Source organism: Arvicola amphibius, chromosome 17 (genome assembly GCF_903992535.2).
Source record: "Arvicola amphibius chromosome 17, mArvAmp1.2, whole genome shotgun sequence".
In the NCBI taxonomy this organism is placed as follows: Eukaryota; Metazoa; Chordata; class Mammalia; order Rodentia; family Cricetidae; genus Arvicola; species Arvicola amphibius.
Genome location: NC_052063.2, coordinates 11,063,080 through 11,087,674, shown reverse-complemented (window position 1 = coordinate 11,087,674; position 24,595 = coordinate 11,063,080). Strand labels below are relative to the sequence as shown.

Genomic DNA, 24,595 nt, shown 5'->3' with positions numbered 1-24,595 from the left:
GGATGCTTAGGTAGCTAAAGTGAGGGTGGTTCTGAAAGAGATTAGCATTTGAAATCTGCAGACTGAATACGGAAGAAAGCCCCCAGCCACAGAGTGGGTACCCCGTTCAGCCCCAAAGAACGGGACCTAAGAAAAGAGTGAATATACTCTTTTTAGCTGGAGCATCCTTTTTTTTTTCCTGCCTGCAGATAACAAAGCTGCTGGTTTGCAGGCCTTCAGGCTACACCGGGAGTGCCAGCACCTCATGTTTTGTCCTTGTCCCTTAAAAACTATCTAACCTGCCTTAGAATGAGCTGAGAGCAGAATATCTCTTCTGGTAGATGCGAGGACTGAGGGTGTTAATGGCTGTTAAGTAAGAAGACTTGCTAGACGTTAGCCATATAAGGATCTGTCTTTGTTAGGGTTGCCCCCAACTAACTCGTATAACATAAATCAACCGGCGTCTATTAATCTGTGTTCTACCATGTTGTAGCTTTTTTTTTTTTTTTAACCTCTTTTCCGTTTTTGTACACTGAACTTTTTCCAAGTCGCCTGCACACCTAGATCCGTCTTTCCAGTTTCTCTTCCGCTGCCCGGAAGTCCCACCCACACATACCTCCTGCCTAGCTATTGGCCATTCCGCTTTTTATCACAGCAAACGCAGCAATACTTCCTCTCACACTGCACAGATATCCCACAGCACTGAAGTGGAAATAAGAGCCAGACACAGACACAACTACTGTGTGAGACACAGAACAAACAGACAGGAAAGAGTTAAGCCTCGCTGACACCAGTGCCCCTGTGAACCCTGCTTGAGTTGCTGAGCCACTTTGAACTGGTGACCAAATCCGCAGTTGAGCTGGTCAACACAGAGCAACAGCAAGTACAAGGGGGGGGGGGAGGAGAGACACGACTCCTCAAGGTCACCTTCACTTCCTTCCTGCTGGAGCCAGATCCCTGTGCAAGCACTTTGTGCCTGATTCCAGACAACGTGAGGAAGGAGGCACCAGGTATAACATTTATCCAGCCAGCGCTCACTGGGCCTTGCTGCATGGTTGGTGTTATCAATAACTGTTCGTAATAAACAATGGCATTTTACCTAGTGTCAAATCAGAGAGGATCCTCCCTCCTTCACTATCTTCTCTCCGTCCTTCCTCCCACCATCCCTTCTTCCTTTACTTTCTTTCTTCTCTTTTTCCTTCTGTCCTTATTCCTTTTCTCCTCTGTAACAAGTCTTTTTCTGTACCTCCAGCCAGCTTCCAAAAACTGGCATGGAGACTTCTTATTAATTATGAAAGTTTGGCCTATAGCTTAGGCTTGTTTCTAGCTAGTCTTATAACTTAAATTAACCCGTTTATATTAATATATGTTCTATCACATGGCGTTACCTCTCTTCCATCTTGCACCTCATGTTTCCTCTCCATGTCTCCTGACATTTCCCTTGTTGGGAGCTGCAGATCCCTGGTTTCCCCCTGATTTCCTCTGCCTGCAGCTGCTCTGAGCAGGAGACCCTGGTGTTAGGCTGATGAGTCTGTAGCTGGAAGATCCCGACAGCTGGGTGTGGCTAAGGATCCCTATATAAGCTGCCCCGATCACAATTAAGTGGCATTTGGCATTCTTGTATCAAGGATGTCACCTGTCCACGTTTCTCTCTGTGTCTCTGTCTCTGTCTCTGTCTCTGTCTCTGTGTTTGTCTGTATGTTTTTAAGTCTCCAGCTTAGTTCCTGGCTCACGTACCGGTCCTTAATGGCACAGGAGCTACAGGACCATTGGGATTTTACAGGACTGTTCAGGTTTTTACACTCCCTCACACCTAGATACCTCCTCCCCTTCCTTCCTCTCCCTGGAAATCCTAGCTATACCTCCTGTCTAGCTATTGGCCATTCAGCTACACCAATCGCAGCAATATACCTTCACACAGTGTACAAATATCCCACAACGCTCCTCCTCCTCTTCTTCTTCCTCTTCCCCCTCCTCCACTTCTTCCTCCTCCTCTTCTTCTACCTCCTTCCTTTTCTACCCCTTTGTATAAACCAGACTTCTCTGTTACGGGATAGTTGCACACTGTGAAGATGTATTGTTGTGACTGGTTTAATAAAAAAGCTGAGCCAGGCTGTGGTGGCGCATGCCTTTAATTCCAGCACTCGGGAGGCAGAGACAGGCAGATCTCTGTGAGTTCGAGGCTATTCTGGTCTACAGAGTGAGTGCCAGGACAGGCTCCAAAGCTACACAGAGAAACCCTGTCTTGAAAAAACCAAACCACAACCAAAACAAAACCAAAACTGAAAAATAAAATAAATAAAATAAAAATGAATGGCCAGTAGTGAGGAAGCAGAAGTTAAGCTATACTTCCAGGAGAGGTTAGGCAGAGAGAGAAACTCAGGGAAATCAATCTAGGGGTTCAGGGGATGCCAGCGAGACACTTGGGGAAGTCAGACATACAAGATGCAAAAGATGTAACATAAATTAATATAAGTGGGTCAATTTAAGTCTTAAGAGCTAGTTGGGAACAAACCTAAGCTAAGGCCAATCTTTTATAATTAATATATTTTCATGTCATTATCAGGGAGCCGCTGGTCCCAAAGTAAATCCAACTCCACTTCTCTGGGACTCCTTGTGCAGCCCAGGTTGACCTAGAAGTCATGATCCTCCTGCTTCATCCTTCTAACGCCAGAGTGAAGGCAGCGTGTCTGTGTGTCCTCCAAGTTTGTTTTTATATAAGTGAGAGAAACAACCAGTAGGAACATGACTCGCTGGTGCCAGGCATATGGCTAAGGATGCTTCTGTGGCTGAGATGGGCTAATAATGGCTACGTATACTTGATAGTTCTCTCATTGAGAAGCGAGATCTGTTTCTTTTCTCCTTGGATCTGGGCTATGGCTGAAGAGCCTGGGAGAAAACAGGCAGCTTCTGCCTTTGTCCCTAGAAGCCTTGAGCTTCTCTGGCAGGCAGCTGAGTAACCTGCTGTAGGGAGCAAGCAGAATGCCCGAGAAGACATGGAGGAGAAGAACGTCCAGGTGAACCTAGCCTTTTAGCTGGCCCTGCCAACAAGCTAGTATAGGACAGAACCAGACAAAGCCACCGGGTGCTATCAAATAGGCTTGACAGCAAATACGTAACTAATTCCCTGCCCCAACAAATGACAGTCTAGGAGGGGAGAGCAGATCCTCCTTGGATATGCAAGGATAGGATGTTTCTGTGTATAGTTGTACATTTTGTGTTCTGATGTCATAGAGGAAAACCAGTGAGGGTCCTATTTTATAGCTCTTTCTGCTTTTTCTTTCTTTCAAGGAGGCTGAGCCAATACTACTTGTGTGGGTGGAAGGTGGGGGCTTGTTTGGGTAGAGACAATATTTCATTCCACATCACACTTCTACCCAACTGGTGTTCCAAGCCTTCAAGCATTTATATTCCTGTTATCTAAGAGAAAAGAGACAACTAGAAGCCTTTAGCACTTTTTTAATGGCTTGCCTCTTTTGCTTATTAAATAATCAGATTAAATTTTCGTTTTTAGCATGAGTGTTGGCTCTTTATTCAGAACTGTATACTCTCTGTATAGCTATCATACGGGTTGGATGCAGGCCCACTTGATCAGCACAAAGGACAGGAAGGGAGCCCTCCTTTTCTGGGGTAAATGGCTATATTTGCTTTTTATTAAAATGTAGCTGAGCTTTTTGGTGGATTGTTATCAGAAAGAACAGTTTAGCATTTATTATGCTAAAACAAAAATCCTTACATTTAGCAGACATTGTCTAGGCTTAAAATGGACCTTATGAAATAACCCAAGGTAAAAAACTTAGTTCAGGCCGGGCGGTGGTGGCGCATGCCTTTAATCCCAGCACTCGGGAGGCAGAGGCAGGCGGATCTCTGTGAGTTCGAGACCAGCCTGGTCTACAAGAGCTAGTTCCAGGACAGGCTCCAAAGCCACAGAGAAACCCTGTCTCGAAAAACCAAAAAAAAAAAAAAAAAAAAAAAAAAAAAAAAAAAAACTTAGTTCATTCGACTATTTGGTATTTACTGATAACTCATCCTGGCAGATCCATGGTGATTTTTAATTTTGCTTGGCGAGAAATTTTCAACAGGATTCATGGTGAAGTTCATTTGTGGTCAATGTGACCAGTTGGTAAGAATAATGTCCAGGGACTTTTGTGGGCATGCAATTTTTTTGTGCATATTTATGATACTAAAGTCTATGGTCTTCAAATATACGGCTATACTTGAAACAGGTTTATACATTCTTTGTTGTTCATTAAAAAAAAAAAAAAAAACCTTACCACTGGGAGATGTAATTCAGTGGCAGAGTGTTTCTCCAGCGTGTGTAAGGTCCTAGGTTCAACCCGAGTAGCTAATATAAATGAATAATATCCGGCAACCATTAAGTTGAGTGTGCATTGGAAAATATAAAACATCTTAGCTCATCCCCCTGGGACCAGGGCAGCCTGCTTCTATTTTACTTTACTTGAACAAGAATCTAAAGTTTGGCTGCTAAATTATTATCATAAAATAACTCAGTCTCATTTATGCCTGCTATTTGAATTTTATAGTTAATGCCTCTGTTGCTGTGATGAAACTGACCAAAAATAACCTAGGGAGGAAAGAGTTTATGTTATTGTGTGATGGTTTACTCTTTTAGCTTTTTTTTTGGGGGGGGGGGACACCATCCAACACCCAAATAAATCACACGGAGGCTTATTCTTCGCTATGAATGCCCAACCTTTGCTTGGCTTGTTTCTTACCAGCTTTTCTTAACTTAAATTATCCTGATGACCCTTTTCCTCTGGGCTTTTATCTTTCTACTCCTACATATCTTACTTTCACTCTTACTCCGTGACCGACTGTGTGACCGGGTGGCTGGCCCCAAGCGTCCTCTCTCCTCTTTTTCTTGCTCTTCCTCTTCCAGATTTCTCCTTCTATTTATACTCTGTCTGCCAGCCCTGCTTATCCTTGCTCCTGCCTTGCTATTGACCATTCAGCTCTTTATTAGGCCATCAGGCATTTTAGAGAGGCACAGTAACACAGCTTCACAGAGTTAAACAAATGCAGCATAAACGAAAGTCATAGACCTTAAAATAATATTCTCCAACAAGTTTATTTCATCCTACCCTTCCAAGCGGTAGTCCATCATTGGGCGTAGCCAAGGCAGAACCCTAAAGTCAGGGGCTGAAGCAGAGACCGTGAAGGGGTGCTTCATACCGCTTTGTTCTCCACGACTTACTCACTTTATTCTCATACAATGCAGAACCACCAGGTCAGGGGTGGAACTGCCCACAGTGGGCTGGGCCCTCCCACACAATCATCAATTAACCTGTGCCCCACAGGCATGCCCACAGACCAATCTGGTGGAGGCATTTCCTCAATCAAGGTTCCCTCTCCCTCTGTGACTGGTTTGTGTTAAATTGACAAAAATGGAACCAGGGCGTTGAAGCCCATACTTTCTCTCTAACCAGTGACACCTGATGTCAGACCAGTAGATACTGAGTAGACAAGTTAGCTATTGAAATGTGCCATTCAGGGAACTTAAGGTAGGTTGTTACTTAGTACTTGAGAGGGTCTCAAGGGCATCTTCTTATTGTTAGTCTCTCAGTCTTATACTTAACTGTATCACTGGAAAACCAGTACCTGGGCTGCCTTCTCTTGTGCAATGTATCTGAAGACCAGAAATGTTGCTTGATGAATATTTCAGTACCTTATTCATAGCAGCATGGGAAAAATCCCTTAATTTATCTGGTATTTCATATCAAGACTCCTTTGATAAATTCCTGCTTGAACCAGTTCCAGAAAAATTTAAGCGGGTACATATTGTCTTAGGGTTTCTATTGTTGCAATGGAACACCATGACCAAAAGCAAGTTGAGGAAGAAAGGGTTTATTGGGCTTATGCTTCACATTTTAGTCCATCTTTGAAAGAATCCAGGACAGGAACTCAGAACAGAAGTTCAACAGGAAAGCGCGGTGGAACGATGCTTCTGCACACTGTGAATATGTATTACTCTCATTGGTTTAATAGAGCCAACTGGCTAACAGCTAGGCAGGAAGAGGTTAGGCAGGAAAGTCAGACTGGGAGGATGCTGGGAAGAAGAAGGGCAGAGTCATGAGGAGTCAACCAGCCAGACACAGAGGAAGCAGGTGATAAACATGCTATGCTGGAAAAAAGTACTGTCATGTGGTAGAGTGTAGATAAGAAATACGGGTTAATTTAAGTTGAAAGAGCTAGTTAGTAACAAGTCTAAGCTATCAGCTGATCATTTGTAATTAATAATAGTTCTCTGTGTGGTTATTTGGGAGTGGGCTGGTGGGACAGAGCTGACCAATAGTCCTGATGAAAAACTCCTCCTCTAAATGGTGTCCAAATGTCCAGCCCTTACATCCACATAAGATCAAAGAAAGCTTATGAAATGATTCCAAACTTACAAAAACAGACTCAAACATGTCTTCCTGATAAGTGCCCTTTCATTGGGAAGACTTAATACTGGCAGCAAACAGAGGTACAGCAATTTTAAGAGGCTCTACAATCAAACAACTTAAGTGGGGTTTATGAGCAGCAGGCAGTGTGCTAATCAGTGGCAGCTTGGACCCAAATACTTCCCAGTGTTGGGACATTAAATGTGGCTCCCTGATACCTCCACCATGAAGCTAGGCTCTCAGGGAACTAACGGGGGAGGACCCAGCATATCATGAGCTAAGCTGCACAGTGGTTTAAGTTTTGCTCACAGAGACAGAAAAGATTACAGATATACAATAAAGACAGATCCAGTTTAAAAAAAACTCCTTAAAGAGTTAGTGTGTTTAAAAATGTACATAAGCTTGAGAGAGAAAAGAGAAAGAGGATAGACAGTCATAGAAAAATAATAATTTAAAATTGATAAAGTCCTTAAAAAGAAATAAGGTAATATTTAAAAAAATCCAAATAAAGATGGAAAATATACGGGTAGTCTGGATCCTGTATGTTTTTGTATTGTTTTCAATTTTTTGACTGCTGATGAATGAGCAATAACCGCTAAGAGACATTGGATTGTAGAGGCTGCTGGATTAGACCAACCTATATATTTTAAAATACCTTAACTTCAAAACAGGAGTCAAAAGATATGTTGCTTTGGGGAAGAGTTTATGCTTTTGTTCCCACAGAAAACAAAAGGCTGTGGATTCATTTAAGGTTGAAGATGATCACATTTGATTGATAAAGACCTCCCTCCCCCGAAAATCCTGGCTACAGACATAAAGAAATAAATGTAGAAAAGCTACAAAGCACACAGTGTATATTTTATCTGCTCAAACATAAAACAAAAAAATCAGCTTTGACTGACTGGTGTACAAAGCAAGTCTATACTTGTATTAATACAGATATGTATGGTATCCTTAAAAGTTTATGTATTTTCAGAACAAAGGGACTAGACACCAATAAAAATGAATGGTCCAGGTGATGCAACATCTCAGAGAACCCTGTTGTAATTTTCTCACAGTTCTGCATACAGAACGGCTTCAAGGCTGCTGGCTGAGACGATCCAGCCTCATAGACTACTACAAGCCAAGACTTAACTATTATCCTGATTTTCTCAAGGCTCCCCTAAAGATTTCAGCACCCCTATACAACAGGAAGCAGTCTAGAGAAAACAACACCCACATTCATAAAAGATGGATTGTGGATGTTGGTCATTTAAGGGGGGGTTAATTACAAGTTGTTAGCCATCACAGTTGGGGAACAAAACTAAAGAAAGGAATTAAATTCAAAGATCTTTTTCTAAAGAAAGAAGGGGGAATAGAATACAGAAATGATGAGATAAAATGGTAGATATTGAATCTACTTTAATCCATAAAGCAACTATTAATCTCAATATATTTTACATTGATATTTCTTATCTACCTCTGCCACATGGCTCATGGCTTGTTTCCCCATTTTCTACCTGTTCTGATTCCTCTGCATCTCTGGCGTCTCCTGTAACTCTTTCCTTCTTTATCCCAGCATCCTTAGTTTGGTTGTCCCTCCTGAACTTCCTGCCTGGCTCTCCGCCTGCCAGCTTTTAATTAACCCATGAGAGTAATGCATATTCACTGTAACACCCAATTCCGTGTTACCCCCTCTGTACAGTTCGCGCGCCACTGTACCTTACTCGAGTCGGACAAGGGCCTGGAGATTGAAAGAACACACAAAGAGACCTGGGTCATTCGAAAGGAGATCAGCCGAATGCCGTTTATTTAGCCTTGGGGAAAATCTTAAATACCCCACTCCTGCCCAAGGAATTCCACCCAGGCAGGTGGGAAATTACCATATCTAACTGCTGCACAAGGACTTCCCCCTAGTCAGGTGGGAAATTACCATACCAACAATAGAGTCAACAATGCCCTACAGCAAATCACCAGGCGGGGCAGAGGGAGCACAGGAACAAACAGGATGCTTAGTCCAGAAACTGTCCTCAAGATGAGCCCCAGGAACAAGGGCAGACCCGGGCCCTACAATTCACAGTGTACAGAAGGGTTATTCCTCAGCACAAGACATGGTGGCACTTATCTGTAATCTCAGCTACTAGGGAGGTTAAAGTTGGAGAATCACAGGTTCTAGGTCAGCCTAGGCAACTTCGTGAGCCTCTGTCTCAAAATAAACAGTAGGGAAAACAGAAAGAAGGCTGGAGATATGGGTCAGTGGTAGGGTGCTTTTTTAGTATATATGATGCCATAGGTTCAATCCCCAGTACTGAATATAGTAAAGTAAGCTAAAGGTTGAACTGTCTTCTCCTTCCTCTGTTCTTCCATCTCTCCTCCCCTTCTCCATCTCTTTTTGAGACAAGGTCTCACTTTATAATCTTCTCTGGCTTTGCTATGTGCACCAAGTTCGCCTTGAACTCACAGAGTTCTGCAGCCTGTCTTGAGTGCTGGGATTAAAGGTGTGTGTCACTGTGCCCTGCTTAGAGTTATCTTACTTTATTTGCAAACTTGTGAAACTTTATCCTTCTGTTAAAATTTTGATTCTTATTGTATAATGGGAAAATATATATTTTTGTACATTTGGGATTTTTCAGTTTCTTGTGACCTAAATCCAGATCTAGTTTTGTGATTCTTTCATATCTACTAAAAGAAGGAATCTGTTTTTCTCTGTCCCTTTGTCACTTTATTTTCACATCTATGGAAGAAACCAAATATCCAGCTTCTTTGACTTCTTATTTTTTTAATATTGAAAAAGTAAGGATCAAATTGAAAGACATAAAAATACTCTTTCTCTCTTCAAACCCACAAGGAGTATATCTTGACATAAGTAAACGTAAAAGGAGAGGAAATGAGGAAAAGGGAATATCTCTCCTCGAAAATCTGGGTAACAGGTGCTCAGTCTTCTTAGGGGCACAATTCAAACTGATAGAGAGGGACTGGCCAGGGTGGTGGAGGAGCCACCTGCAATGATGATTCTGATGTTTGTTTCCTTAGAGGCCACTGACCTTGGACATGAATACAAGTGAAGCTATAATGTGGTCCTGAGAAGAATCACTGTGTGCTACCTCGGGTAATGGTCCTCCACTAGGTTGGTGGATGGTGGTTCATAGGTCAGTTAGAGCCACTCTGGTTGCTTAGGAGGCAGTACAGGGAACGGTCCACATTTGCACTGGAAGAGGAATTTGACGGTCATGGGTATCATCCTAGAGATCTAAGTCATATCCTTAACCTATAGTCCCTCAATTTGTTTACCATAAGGAGTCCAACCTTCAACACCAGCCTTAATTCTTATGCTGTCCCTGCCCTCTTCTCTTCTGAGAACTCTCATCTCACTGTTGCCTCTCCACCTCCTGGACAGGGTCATCAACTTACCTTGTAGTCCCAATAAAATGTCAAGTATGTCTAGACACTACAAGTCACCAAAAAGTGTCTTAAACTTGAAAACAAACAATGTGAGCATTTATTGTGCTATTTTTTTCCTACTCATGTGACAATTGTTGCAGTGTATTGCTGGAGAAACCATGCCTCCTTTTCTCTCCAAGAAGGCAGGAATCCTCAGCCATTTGTAATCATGCAGAACCCCTTTACTTATTTGGATGAAGGCAGCAATTATTGTTAATCCTTATCCACCTCCCTCCCCTCCAACCCTAAGGACAACAGTTCCAGAGCTAAAGATAACGAGGAAGCCTCTATGTAATTTAAGAATAGCAAGAGTAGGAGGTGGCAGTTGGGTGATTCACTGGTAATATTTTGGGTTCTATTAGGACAACAGAGTCATCAAATGTCATTGTTTGGTGTATTGGAAAGAGCATGAAATGAGAGGGACTTGGTTAGAATTTAGGTTTTATTCTGTATTGGCTGTGAGATTTTAGCTGACGTAACTGACGTTCCTGAATCTACAGACTACGAGTATTTGAAACATTAAAAGAATTCCTACCACTTATGTAAAAATACTGTCACTAAGATGGCGAGTGCCCGTCTAAAGACACTGGAGCACATTAGCGCTGGCAACTGCACACACAATGTGAGGCTTTGAGGAGGGAGGTTTGTCACTTCGCTGATTGAAGTGTTGGTAAAGGATTCTTTTCCTATTCTCAATTTTCTTTTGGTGTGGGGGGGGGAGCAAGCCAGGTATTATGGAACATACCTTTAATCCCACACTTAGAAGCAGAGACCGGTGGATCTCTGTGAGTTCGAGGCCAGCCTGGTCTACAAATTGCAGGACAGTCAGGAATGTTACACAGAAACCCTGTCTCAAAAAACAAAATAACATAAAACAAAACAAAACAAAACAAAAGAGTTGGCGGGGAAGAAATGGCTGAGCTGTTAAGAGCACATACAGCTCTTGCAGAAGACCTGAGTTTGGGTCTAAGCACCCACATCTGGTAGATCAAACTTCCTGTAACTCCAGATCCAGGGGATCGAATGACCTCGTCTGGCCCTGTATAAAGATCTGTTTTCATGTACACACGCACACACACACACACACACACACACACACACACACACAAACACCCCCTACAAAATAATAAAATAATTAGCAGCCGGGCAGTGGTGGCCCACGCCTTTAACCCCAGCACGTAGGAGGCAGAGGGGGCAGATCTCTGAGTTTGAAAGCAGCCTGGTCTACAAGAGCTAGTTCCAGGACAGCTAGGACAAAAACAAAAACAAAACAAAACAAAACAACAACAAAAACAAAACAAAGCAGTTACATCCTTTTTGGTATATCATCCAATTAATTTAAAAAATGAATTGCCGAGTTTATTCATCGCTTCATGTTCTAAAAGCAATTTGTGCAAGTGTGTGTTTTTACTGGGCGTTGAACCCAGGGCTTAATTGCTTGAGTAACTTTTGACCTGCCTGCTATGTGCAAGGCTCTCATGGAGAGTTTGTGTTAAGAGTCAACGATTTATTTACTTAGATAACCTCTTGGATCATTTAAAGTACTTTTTTTTTTTTTTTTTAAATCTGGGAGAGGGTGTCTCTTTTACCCACAGCAAACATGGCGGAGAAAGCTTTAAGCTGACCTCTTGATCCCTCAACAAAGATGGCTCCCACACGTCCTGCCCTTGCCCTCAACAAAGATGGCTACAGTACTTCCTGTCTAGGGCTTTTGCCTGCAACAAAGATGGTGTTTATGGCACGGGTTCCCTAACACTTTGGATTCCGGTTGTAGTCTTTTTTTTTTTTTCTAAGATACGTGGTCGCAGACGTAAGTAACGGGAGTCCATCTTCTCCCGAAATCCCCGCGCTGTGGCGTCATCGCCCCTGCGCGGCTCTCTCGGCGCAGTTTTCTCTGGTCCCCGCTGGGCGAGGGTTTGGGTGGCGGGGCCGGGGGCCGGGGGTGGCTTTCCCGGTGAAGATCATTCGGCGGGTTCGTGTCCCCTGCACATCGCTGGTGTGACACAAGGACGGCTTTCAGCTGCCCCGACAGGGAGACCTCAAAAGTTCCACAGGGAAGCACGCTGCGGGCTATGGACACTCCCCACCCCTCCCCCGCCCACCTGCCAGCTCAGGACTTTGCAGAGGCTGGTGGCGAAGGTTGGGATCGGGTGTCCCCCGTCTGCTCTCCCTCCGTCGGTGTCTGAAGCCCTGCCCGCCACCCATGCTTGCCCTTCCCTCCCCCCCATGACCTTCATTGCCACCCCACAGCACACTAGCTAGCCACCTGCGCTCATTAAACGTCCCATCTGTACTGTGACCCAGGTTCTGAACTCTGACGATGTGTATAAGGCTTACTGTAAAAGGCACACAAATATTTTCTTGAAGGTGCTGGTCCTGCGGAGGGAGTACTTGTCTGTAAGAAAGACCCATAAACCTTTAGATTGTCTTCCCTGCTCCTCCCCACCCCCGCCATGGCTGGTCATGTCCCTGGTCATGCTGGCAGCTCCTGCAGGATGGGTCCTACCCTGACGGATGAAAGCAATATTAAATTAAAATCCGCTATAATTAAATGCTGTTCTATAATTCTCAGGGATTGCATTTTAAGTGAGGTCTCAGATCTGTTTCCTGTCGGATCTCTTAACTGAAAAAGGAGTCAAAATAGGGCCCCACAGTGTGGAAAGTAGAGATAGAAACAGATTCCTCATTAGTGTGGTTCATGTTTGAAGTTAACTTGACTTGGCTTAGCTGCCAAGGTAGAAAAACACTGTGGCTTGACACTCTCTTAAGATGCGGAGATCTGAGTGGCCTTAAGGTGCTTATTAATGATGTTATAGCAGCACTATCTTGAGGGGGGGTCCATCAGCATTCCCATACCCTGAGTGCTGATTTTGTTTCTTTCCAGGGAGGAATGGATGCCAGAGACAAGCAGGTGCTCCGCTCGCTGCGCCTGGAGCTGGGTGCCGAGGTTTTGGTGGAAGGGTTGGTTCTGCAGTACCTCTACCAGGAGGGGATTCTGACAGAAAACCACGTTCAAGAAATCAAGGCTCAAACCACGGGCCTCAGAAAAACGATGCTGCTGTTGGATATCCTGCCTTCCAGGGGCCCCAAGGCATTCGACACCTTCCTAGATTCCCTGCAGGAATTCCCCTGGGTGCGGGAGAAGCTGGAGAAGGCGAGAGATGAAGCCGCGACTCAGCTGCCCGCTGCAGGTAGGCCTCAAAGAGATCACTTCAAAATGGCTCGGGAATTGTCGCAACTCTGCCCTTTGGATTGAGAGTCGGGTGTTTTAGGGGGGCAGGGAGGCAGTGGTTCATGAACACAGACAAGGACGTTGGACCGAAAGGGCACGGGGGGGGGGGGGGGTCGCAATATGGAGGTGTTAGGAAACTCAAGCCAAGAGGGGAGAGTGAGCCTAGAGACTGAGAGGTTAAGGAGGGAGCTCAGAGGACAGCTGAGATATGCTTCCTGGGAAGCCTGGCAAGTCGCTCAGGAGGCATGTTCTCATGGGAGAGCCAGGTCAGTGTGAGCCCTTTGGCAACAGGAGCCGTTTGGAAAGTGCAGATGGGAAAGCAGGCTTTGGCTTACTGATAACTGAGGTGTGGGGTGCCAAGCTGCCAGCTGGAGGAGGTCAGATGATGGGGGAGGCAGCCTCTAGGAAGGCACACCCTGCACCTGTCCCTTCCACCAGCCCCTGATGCCCAGGGGATTATTAGTTAGTTTGTTTGTTTTTAAAAAGGCTATTGGTTTAAAGTGGCCTTTTAAAATTCGGCTTTGTTCAGATACCTGGGGCATTTTGCTTTGTAAGGGCAGTCATGGGGTGGGGGAAAATCTCATTCTGCTTTTCAAGGAGAATTGGAAATTTTGGTTTTAAAAGAAACAGTTTGGTGCTGTGTGCCCGGAGCTGTGCATATAGCTCTTCCCTGTAAATCCTCTAACGAATACTATTTTTACAAAGATTGGGGAACAGAGGCCTGACCTAGAAAGGCTATGTTTTTTTTTTTTTTAAACAGGTTGATAAAGTCAACTTTAGCCTTTTTTCCAGAGTTAAGAATTCAACATTTTCTGGGTTTTTGATACAGGGCCACTTAAGTCAGTGGTCTTCAGAATTTATTGTTACTGTTTTAAAAAAAAAAAATGGCTGTAACAGAGTGCGGATCTTTAGTCTCAGCTCCCAGTGGGCAGTGCCAGGCGGATCTCTGTGAGTTCGAGGCCAGCCTGGTCTACAGAGAGAGAGTTCCAGGATAACCAGGGCTACATAGTGAGACGTTGACAGTAACTATTTAAAAAACTTAAACGCTACCAGTAAATTCCTCTTATTATTTTTTGCACCACAGGTCTCGTATTTTGAAAGGTTTTGAGACCACAGGTACTAAGTAATTATAACTAACTTTATTCATAAATGGCATGTGTTTGAGTATCTGACTAGTAAGGGACATCCAGTTAATTTAGAAAGACCCGGTAAACATTTAAGTGGAAAACCTAAAAATGTCTGTATTCCTAACTTGTTCAAATTCCATGTCTTTTGGAAGCAGTGAAAATGCTGGCTTTGGAGGATCTCTAGAATTTTCAGCTTGGGTTGTCTTTAGAAAATGACATATTCCATGTGCCTGAACACAACCAGGGTAAAATATCTCAGGCATTCCTACCACTTTGTTAAAAGCAGAATATTTATATAAATATATATCATAGAGTCAGGGAGTTGTCAAACATGACTTGTACTTTCCTGGTATTCACTTAGAATACTGGTTCTCAACCTTCCTAATGCGGCGACCCTTCAATATAGTTCCTCACGTTGTGGTGACCCCCAACCATAAAATTATTTCGTTGCTACTTCATAACTTCAATTTTGCTACTGTTATGAATTGTAACGTAAATATCTGATATGCAGGATAACTGATATGTGACTTCCAAAGGGTCGCGACCCACAGGTTGAGAACCACTGAGGTAGCAGGCCTTCCTGGCTACATGCGGTTGGAAATGACAGGACAACCCCAAGTCGTCCACTCTCAGCACATTGTTTAATTATGTGATTATTCTGGGGTTATAAAAATAGTTTTGTCATGGATTGTCCTAGAGATGTGGCCCTCGTTCTTGTGTCTTCAGATTTATTCAGAGAGCAAGAGAGAATTAATAAAAGCGAGAGAGAAGCTGAGGGGAAAGTACTTCTAAAATATATTTATTTACTTTATGTGTGTGAGTGTTTTGCCCACATGTGTGGATGGGCCTGGCGTGAGCCTCGTGCCCACGGAGGTAAGAGGAGGGGGCCAGATCCCTTGGAACTGGAGTTGTAGATGGTCGTGAGCTGCCATGTGGTGGAAACCAGGTCCTCTCCAAGAGCAGCCAGTGCTCTGAGCTGCTGAGCCCTCTCTCTTTCTTCCCTGAAAAGTAGCTTTTAAAGGGGAAGTAAAATAAAAGTGTGTGGTGAGAAAAAAGTTGAGCATATCTGTATAGAAGCTCAGAAAAATTTCCCGGGACAGTTACCTCTGTGGAGAGGTTAGACGGGAAGCCGGATTGACTGTAGGACAAATGAGAACTGTGAATTATTCGTTTTATATTAACACTGATAGTGAAAAAGATTCCACTGTTGGGGGTTTCATTTGTAGAGTTCTCAGGGACAGTTCCATAAACTCATTTTAATATATATTTTATATATGTTCATTTAATATATATATTTTGATATATCACTGTGGTTAAATACTGACTCTTTTAAGTAACTCTGAAGATTTAAGTCAGGCGCGGAGACTAACCCGCCTCACACTTGCTTTAAGGAAAGAGACCCTCCATTCATGGCTAGCTCTCTCTTTGCCTGCTGCCCGCAGATACGTGAGCTCTCAGCTACTGCGGCTGTTTCGGCGGTGCCCTGACTGCATGCCTGTCTGCTGCCAGGCTCCTCGCCATGACGGTCATGGGCTCTAGCCCTCTAGAGCTGTGAGCAAGCCCCAGTAAACTCCTTATTGATAAGGAAACCAAGTGGCGCTGCAATTGCCTTTGGGGACCCGACATTCCCAATTCTTATGAATGCGCCATGAGTGTGAGGTTCGTCATTTAGCCTCTTCATTTGCAGTTTTCTAGCTCAGAAGAATCACTTAAAAAACCCATATTGATTATTGAAAATCTATTATGCCATAGGGCCTGGTGGTAAATGTGTATACCTATAAGTTTGTGTGTGTGTGTATGGGTGTGTATATGTGTATGTGTATATGTGTATGTCTGTGTATATGTATATGTGTATATGTGTATGTATGTATGTGTATATGTGTATGTGTGTGTATGTGTATGTATGTGTGTATGTGTATATGTGTATGTGTGTATGTGTGTATGTGTGTGTATGTGTCTATGTATGTATGTGTGTGTATGTATGTGTATGTGTGAATGTTGTGTGAATGTGTGTGTGTGTTTGGGACTGAGGATGGAAGAAATATATTTTAAAGGAGCTGATAATTGCTTTCTGTTACTTAAGACATTAAATATTTTTAACTGTTTAATTTCATGAAACTATGATTTTATAATTAAATTGAGGCTTCGTGAATTGGAAACTTGTATGGGTGTTGGTTCTTTTGGGGGGATGGATGGAGGGGGCTTAAAGCCACAGGCCGTCGTCAAAGCTGCTTTGTCTTCTCACTTAATGTCTCTGGAAAGAAAGCAAACGCAGGCAGAGGCCTATTTTCTGGGACCTCAGGGTTTTCCTCACGTGGTGTCAGAACAGCATGAGCGGGCTTTGCTGTGGCTCACTTTTACTTTTGTAAACGCATCTTGGGCTGGGTGATGTCTGTGTACACACACCTTCAATCCCAGCACTCGGGAGGCAGAGGCAGGGCATCTCTGTGAGTTCGAGGCCAGCCCGGTCTACAAAGCAAGTTCCAAGACAGCCAGATCTGTTACACAGAGAAACCCTGTCTTGAAAAACAAACAAACAAACAAATGAAAAAAAAAAAACAAAACGAAAAGGCGTCTTGGATTCTGAGAACTACATTCAAGGAAAATAGGGTGTTGTAACACAGTGGCTGTTTCTTACTTTCCCTCACTTTGGCTGTGATTGTTCTCATAGAACGGGTTTGGTGCCAGGCCCTTGAGAAGCCTGGAGAAGGGAGGGGACGGACTGGCTTTCTCTTAGCCAAGCGTTGATCCTTCCCCAAGCATGACCTGACTTTATTTTTGCTAGTGTTCGTCTTTCTTCCTCTGGCAGTCTTGGCTTTCTCCTTCTTTGTGTATTTCATTTCTACATCTTGAGCTGCGTCAGGCATTTGTGTGTGTGTGTGTGTGTTAGTTATTTGTATATATGCTGAATGTAAGTTTTTAGAGCAAAACTGAGTTGTGTCTCATTCTCTACACCTCTAACTTCCACCCCTCAGCAAGTCCTCGAACATAACAAAAGACTACCCGGAATCTTCTTATTGTATCTCAGAATTTTCTCAGGTCTCCCAATCTCTATTTAAAAAACAAAACAAAACAAAACAAAACAACAACAACAAAACAAAGTATAAAAGTCCGAGACGTCAGAGGATAACTGGTTTGTGTTTCCTCACTCCACAAGGACTCTCTTACCTTTCAAAAGAATTCTGCCGATAAAATGGCTTAAGCCATCTTGGCACAGTAGAAGGAACACTTCGCTGGGCGTTGTTACTGTGGCCAAGGTCACACACTAGACATTAGATCAGCAGGAAGTCCTCTCTGGACTCTTGCTGGGTCACTTTAGGAGACAGGACAGCTCTGGGTGTGGCCAGGGCAGCCTGTGGCTGGTGGCCTGGCTTCCCCTCCTGGTGGGCCTGTCTGCCCAGCAGCTCTCTCTAGTGCCTGAGCTAATCTGGCTTGGGAAAGGAGCTGTTCCTGAAGCCCTGGCCTAGCTATCTGATGGGACCTAGTGTAAGCATGGTAGAGTGGTTGCTGAGCCGCAGGACCCTCTGTTCTGTCTTGTTTGCCCCGGCCTGGCTGCTGGACTCTATCTGTGCCATGGTTCTCTCTTATACCGTCTCCCTGGTAGCTCCGCCTTTCCCCTCATCTTCCCTCTGGCTTGGGCTTTGTTTTTTCTCTCCTTCATCAGCCAGATTCCTGTTGTATTCTGACCACTAGTAAGAGGGAATGATAGCTCTGCCTCCTGCCTAGGTCCTCAGCCTGGTTCAGTGGCGGCCCCGAGGCTAGCCCATGTCTCAGCCCTGATCTTCAGAGGGTCATCCCAGTAGACGGGGTGTCCTGGATTGCCTGACTGGCCTCACTGGTGCGGTACCTGGGTTAACTTGTCTATTTCCTCTCTGCCCAGAGGCTTCAGGCCCAGCCTGCCCCTTGTGAGCTGACCTTGAGTGACCCTGCCAAGCACTGTCAGCTGCTCTCTTGCGAGGTGCATTTTGATTCTTAGGTATACGCTTGGGTGTATTTGACGTTAACTCAGCTCTTATGGCAGATGTATTATTACACACCGCCATGGGTTTATTTGGTTTCTGACTTGGGGTTCTCCTTTGGTTCTTCCAGTTTTGCTGTGCTGCAAAGCCTGTCCCCCACTTCCCCCCGTGATGATTGTGGTGCCCATCTCAGTTCCTCCAGCCTGGACTCTATATCCAGATAGCGAGATTGTTCCATTAAGCCCCAGCATGCTTAGCATGTAAGTTCCTGCGCACTAAGGACCATGAGTCTAGCATGAAGGGCCTGCAGATAACGAACGCTTTCCTTCCTTCATTCTTTCAGATACGTTGTAGTGAGCGTTGATCATGTGTTAGACGTTAACACATGGGGACACAACACTAAACGAAACCATGCACATGGAGCTCACTGTGTTCTCCTGGAGGGGGACTGAGGGTGTGGGCAGACAGCTAATGAAATCGCTGTTGCATGTGTGTGGCGGGGAGGCAGTCAGGGAAAGCTTCGGCAAGCCTCTCTGATGTGCCGACCTCACTTCTGGGACAGCGTAGATGGGCTGCAGCTAGGGGCGAGACTTGCTCCAGGAATAAATTACACGCTGCACCAGCACAGGCTCCAGCCCTCCGTTACGACCCGTTGTGCATAGACTTTGTAGGGTTCCTTTGTGTTTTGGTTTGTTTTGGTTTTTCAAGAGACAGGGTTTCTCTGGGTAGCCTTGACTGTTCTGGGACTCATTCTGTAGACCAGGCTGGCCTCAAACTCACAGAGATCCCTCCTGCCTCTGCCTTCCAAGGGCTGGGATTAAAGGCGTGTGCCACCGCTGCCTGGCTGTATGGTTCTTAAAATGAATTTAGATAATTTGGGATGTGGGATTAAATAATAGTGGAGCCCATAATGAGAAGCCACTTCCCATTTACTTCTGTAGCAGTCCAAGTAAGGATAGAGGTTCCATGCATAAATCCTTGCAGGCAATAGAAGTCTAACAGTGTTTAGTTGCTGCCCCTCCTCCCCCCAGTGGGTTTTCCTGCTTGCAGAGAGTGGCAGGAACATGGGAAGATTCACTACCACTGTTGGGTGGTTTAGGAAAGGAAGGGTCTGTGTAGCCCGGATGGCAGACACTGCACACAAGTAGCTTTTGGCCTAGGCATTGTCATAGGCTTGTTAGATTTCTACCTCGGGGTACTTCTCATAGGCTCCTGCAATTGTACCACCCAGCTGAACATGCCACATGTATGTGTTTGTTGTTTTCCCGGTGAGTTCTCTCTGGGCATTTGACCGTGACTGACTCGTGTATGCCATGGTGAGATGACAGGAACTGGCTAAGTTTATTGGTTGGCATTACGAAGTTTGTAACTCTTTATCTAAATACTGTGTTCTCTATTGTGAGGCTCAGCAGGCTGCGTCCAGATCCTGGTATTTGGGAGCTGGGAGGGAGCCGCCCTTCATTTTCTTTTTCTCTGTGAAAACAGAGGCCCGGGAGATTAAGTCAGCTCGCTCATCATCACACAGCTAGTTCGTGTAATTTATTACCGAGACCGGAATCCTAGCCTACCAGCTCTTGATTTAGGACTCTTCCTGCCTCACAATTCTGGTTCCCCACTGGGTTTGCAATGGAACTGTATGATGCTGTGGTGTTAATAACGGAAAGAGGCTTTTAAACTTCCGCACTAATGCATTTTTGTTGTTGCTGTTGTTAAGAATAAAAACGTCAAGATCTGCAAGTGCGGTGGGTTGAGAGCGCCTTAAAATACCTTGTTTTTATGAACGCCGGTTTGAGTCATCTACACGGAGCTGCGCCGTTCAGGGCTGTGTCTTATCAGAGGCTTTTCCTAGCTTCTGCAGGCCTGACATAAGTAGAAGCAGACGCCTTTTATGAGCCTTTATGGGACTGATGAAATAACGCATCTGCTGGCAGCTAATTGCCACTCTTTCTAGGAACGGCAAGCCATGTGACAGGTCCTGCCCCAGCAGGGATGGCTCCAATTCACTTCAAAATGCATTTAACGCTCTTTTCTGCTGAGAAAGTCTGACTGTGCCTCTTTCCCTCCCTCCCATGGTTGCAGGGACCATTTGACTGCCACCAGTCTCCAGATCCCCTTCGAATGCTTAACCCTGGCTTGTGTTGGAATTACCTGGGGGACTTTTTTTTTTTTTTTATATAAGTCCTGATGTCCAGGCCCTGCTCCTGCCCCAGGCCAATCCATTACAAAGTTTCTGGAGGTAGAATCCAGACACTGACATTAGACGCGTGCCCGCTGACGCGTGTACAGAAAAGCCCAGGCACAGATGGCTTCTCAGCTTATTTTAAAGTAGAGAGAACCTTGAGATCTGGCCAGCTGGTTAGGCAGGCGGCTCATTTCTTACCATTGACCCCCAAATGTGGGCGCCCCAGAACTATGAATGCCGATGAACTGTTCTTGTTTTCAGTGGGGAGATGCGGCAAGGTGGCAGAAACAGATGAGACAGAAGGACATTAGTGCCCAGATGGTCTCGGTCCTTGAAGGTCTTGAACACTTGCTGAAGGCTTTTCCAGAATATCAGACCCCAGGCAAGCGTGACTCTACGGCTGCCATTCAAATGTTGGGGACATTCACGCTAGATGCGCGCAAAATCAAAATTGGAGGGATTTTGCATTAGCTGCAGAAGTTGGATTTGGGGCATAACTTTTATTGTTTATTCACTCCGCGTGGCACTTGCAACACCCTCCTCTCGATCTCTGTGCTCCGCAGATGAAGCTCTCACCCTTTGGAGGTAGAACCTGCTAGTGAGGAATGAGTTAGCTGCTGCTCTCAGATACAAAGTGAGCTGAAGGTGGTTCCAGGGTGGAAGGGAGGAGGAGACAGTAGTAACTGGGGAGAGCCGACCTGGCTCGCCCTTCTGCCTGTCCGCCTCTTGGGTAGCAGGCTGTGTACCTCTGATTTTCTTGTCATTAAAAATGAGTTTGCTCGGGGCTGAAGAGTATTTGCTGCTCCTTCAGAAATCCTGAGTTTGTTCCCAACACCCATGTCTGGTGGCTCACAACCACTGGTAACTCCAGCTTTAGGGGCCCAGCACCCTTCTTTGGCCTTCATGGGCACTCACAGGCACATGTGCGCCACACACACACACACACACACACACACACACACACACACACACACACAGAGCCGGGACTGGAGCTCAGTTAGTACAGTGCCTGTCCGGGATGCAGGAGGTCGTGAGTTTGATCCCTAGCACTACATAAACCGGGTCAGGTGGAGGGGAGGTGCCTGTATTTCTAGTGCGGGAGAGGTGGAGGCAGAGGGGTCAGAAGCCGAAGGTCATCTTCAGCTGCACAGCGAGTTCTAGGCCTGAGCTATACGGAGACCTTTATAACGTGGGTGAGAGCGTGTAATACCCGGATGTTTAATAACTCACTGAAGGCTATACAGGTCTGTGGAGGCACACTGTAAAGCCAAGGTGCTTTGACTTCAAAGCCTGCTTGCTTATGCTCTATATAAACACCGTATCAGAGTAGCCTTTTCCCTTCCCTAGTCTGGACAGGCCAAGTGTATTCCTGCACTCTCGGCCTTGCGTATTCTTTGCTCTGGCCAGACACAGGCTCCTAGAAAACCTTTCCCTTTCCCATTGTCGTGGGATTCATTCACTCCTGATGTCCCCTTTCCTAATCTCACTCCCTTGAAGAGGAGGTTAGGGTCTGAAGCCAGGCCTTATGGGGGCCCAGGAACGGAATCTCCCCTTTTCTCTACTATCTTGAGACCCAAAGCAGACTAAAGCTTGGCCGTGATTAAGGGGCAGTGTGGTGTCTCTGCTGACGCTGGAATCAGGTCCCACTTTGCAGCTCTTAAATCATGCTAGCTCCAGCCAGCGGGTGCAGGAGCGTGCAAGTGTGGCTGGCGGAGCCCCAGGGCTTCACCCACCGCCTAGCAAGGTCGCAGTTCATCTTTCTCAGCGCGGTTCAGACTTGCAGGCTGCGCCTACAACCAGCTGCAGGGATGTTTGCTTTACCTAAAATTAATAGGCAGCTGTGTTTATACTTGTTCTTCAGCTCGGCCAGTAAGAAGCATAGATGTATGTGATTCCTTGGAAGCCCCCCCCCCCCACCTTAATGTGATTTTCCAAATAATAAACTTGAATTCAAAAGGAAGTGTGCCTTCTAGATGTTTCGTGAGGTTTTAGTCGTAGGCTCTATTTTGCTAACGGCATGAAGAGATTTACCCCTTTGTAGGAAGTGCCAGGCTGACAGTTCCTGGAAGTGTCCAGGAACTGTTTATACTCGGCACCATGGCAGAGAGGGTGGCAACACAGTTACCAAAATAACACTGCTGAGACGTGAGGACTCAGGAAGAAACAAACTCAGGCTTCACATTCTCTCACTCAGTCGTCAACACAGACCGCTGCTGTAAATGATGAACCGGTGGGAGGGGGCCAGCACCTGGGTGTCTGCTGCTTCAGTCAGCTACAGGAATCCAGCATGTGACCCCACAGTGGAGGACTCAGTCCCGGAGACTGCCCTCACTTCTAAGGCCAGCCGCAAGTTCAGTCAGCTTAGAGCTTAAAGCCCTTTTGCTTAAAGGTGGGATCCCCATGACTTTGCCCTCTTGCTCAGCTATTTTTCTTAAGCTTCTCAGAGAATTGAGAGAAGCATATTTACCAGCTTATTATAAACTGGTTTATTAAATTTTAAACAGTTTATTATTGTGAAGGATAGAGAAAAAGAGATGCATAGGGCATGGGATGGAAGGAGAGACACTCTTCCACGTGGGCCACATTCTGATGCCTCCAACTGTAACCTTTAGCCCTCTGGAAGCTCCCTAAACCCCACCTCTTGGAGGTTTTAATGGGCTTCTTTGTACAAACACGACTGATTAAATCACTGCACGGATTCAGGTGCTCTCTGCTCTCTGGAGGGAGAGGATTTGAACAGTCATTGTCCCAGCACTAGGGGGATAAGAGGCAGGTGGAGCAGAAGTTGGACATGTAAGTCTTGACTTCCCACTCTGTCTCGGACTTTGAATGACTGTCCCCATCCAGAAACAGTCAAGAGGCTGTCGGTCGTCAGTCAGCATGGAAAAAGACAACCACTTAGAAGATCACCAAAATTTGTAAGTTGTATGCCAGGCAGTAGGACAAAACATTACATATTTTGTGATGTCGTAGTAGCTAACTAGAGGCCCATGGATTTGAAGCCAAAGTGTAAGTCCGTAAGAACCTGTCTCACTTCCACCAAGTGTGGATGGGTCTGTTACCGGCAGCAGCTCGTCTGCTGGGACTTGTCGTGCTGCCTTGACCATGGAGGTGAAGAACTAGCGAGGATCTTAGGGACCTCATTTTTATAGATCCTCTGTGCCTGCTTTGAGTTGCAGCCCGTCAACCAAGCCTGGGTCACAGTGCTTCTGTTAGGCACTGGGATCATGTGGAGTGGAGAATTCTGGTCATCCAGAGAGGAGAGGGAAGGCTGATGGGCACAGCGCCGGCTGTACTCCCAGACTCCTTCTGGGCTTAGCAGGCTCATATGCATAGGCCTGACAAGAAACAATAGCCAGCCCTTTAAGGTAGGAGGATGTCCATGTTTTTATAACAAGGGCCAAGTTAAGGGACAAATGTGTCAGAGAGAACACAGGAGAGTCATGTTTGGAATAAGAGAAACCTCCCTAAGCCTCTTAAAAATCAGAATACATTGGTAGGGGGCAGGGTTGAACATACTGTGGGTTAGAAAGAGAGTTGGGTTTTGGTATTGGCTTAAGGGAGCACACCCACACCCGTACCCACACCTGCACCCACACCCGCACCCACACCCGCACCCACACACGCTCCCACACCCGCACCCACACACGCTCCCACACCCGCACCCACACACGCTCCCACACCCGCACCCACACACGCTCCCACACCCGCACCCACACACGCTCCCACACCCGCACCCACACACGCTCCCACACCCGCACCCACACACGCTCCCACACCCGCACCCACACACGCTCCCACACCCGCACCCACACACGCTCCCACACCCGCACCCACACGCTCCCACACCCGCACCCACACGCGCTCCCACACCCGCACCCACACGCGCTCCCACACCCGCACCCACACGCTCCCACACCCGCACCCACACGCGCTCCCACACCCGCACCCACACCCGCTCCCACACCCGCACCCACACGCGCTCCCACACCCGCACCCACACGCTCCCACACCCGCACCCACACGCTCCCACACCCGCACCCACACGCTCCCACACCCGCACCCACACGCGCTCCCACACCCGCACCCACACGCGCTCCCACACCCGCACCCACACGCGCTCCCACACCCGCACCCACACCCGCACCCACACACACACGCTCCCACACCCTCACCCACACGCGCTCCCACACCCGCACCCACACCCGCACCCACACACGCTCCCACACCCTCACCCACACGCGCACCCACACGCGCACCCACACACGCTCCCACACCCGCACCCACACACGCTC

The 24,595-nt window shown here is 46.2% G+C and overlaps 1 protein-coding gene across 3 annotated transcripts in view; it reads left to right on the top strand.

The window, feature by feature from the left end:
* Positions 1–896: 896 nt before the first annotated feature.
* Positions 897–24,595, top strand: part of Cradd (CASP2 and RIPK1 domain containing adaptor with death domain) — a 152,999-nt gene continuing 129,300 nt past the window's right edge. The window contains exons 1-2 of one of the 3 annotated variants that reach the window (XM_038315093.1): positions 897–989; positions 12,685–12,991. In XM_038315093.1, coding sequence (XP_038171021.1) covers positions 12,691–12,991 — 301 coding nt within the window. In that variant the 5' untranslated portion in view covers positions 897–989; positions 12,685–12,690. Of the gene's footprint in view, positions 990–11,484; positions 11,611–11,754; positions 11,940–12,684; positions 12,992–24,595 lie in introns of those variants that run through there. The other 2 variants (XM_038315092.1, XM_038315094.1) reach the window with 2 other exon arrangements.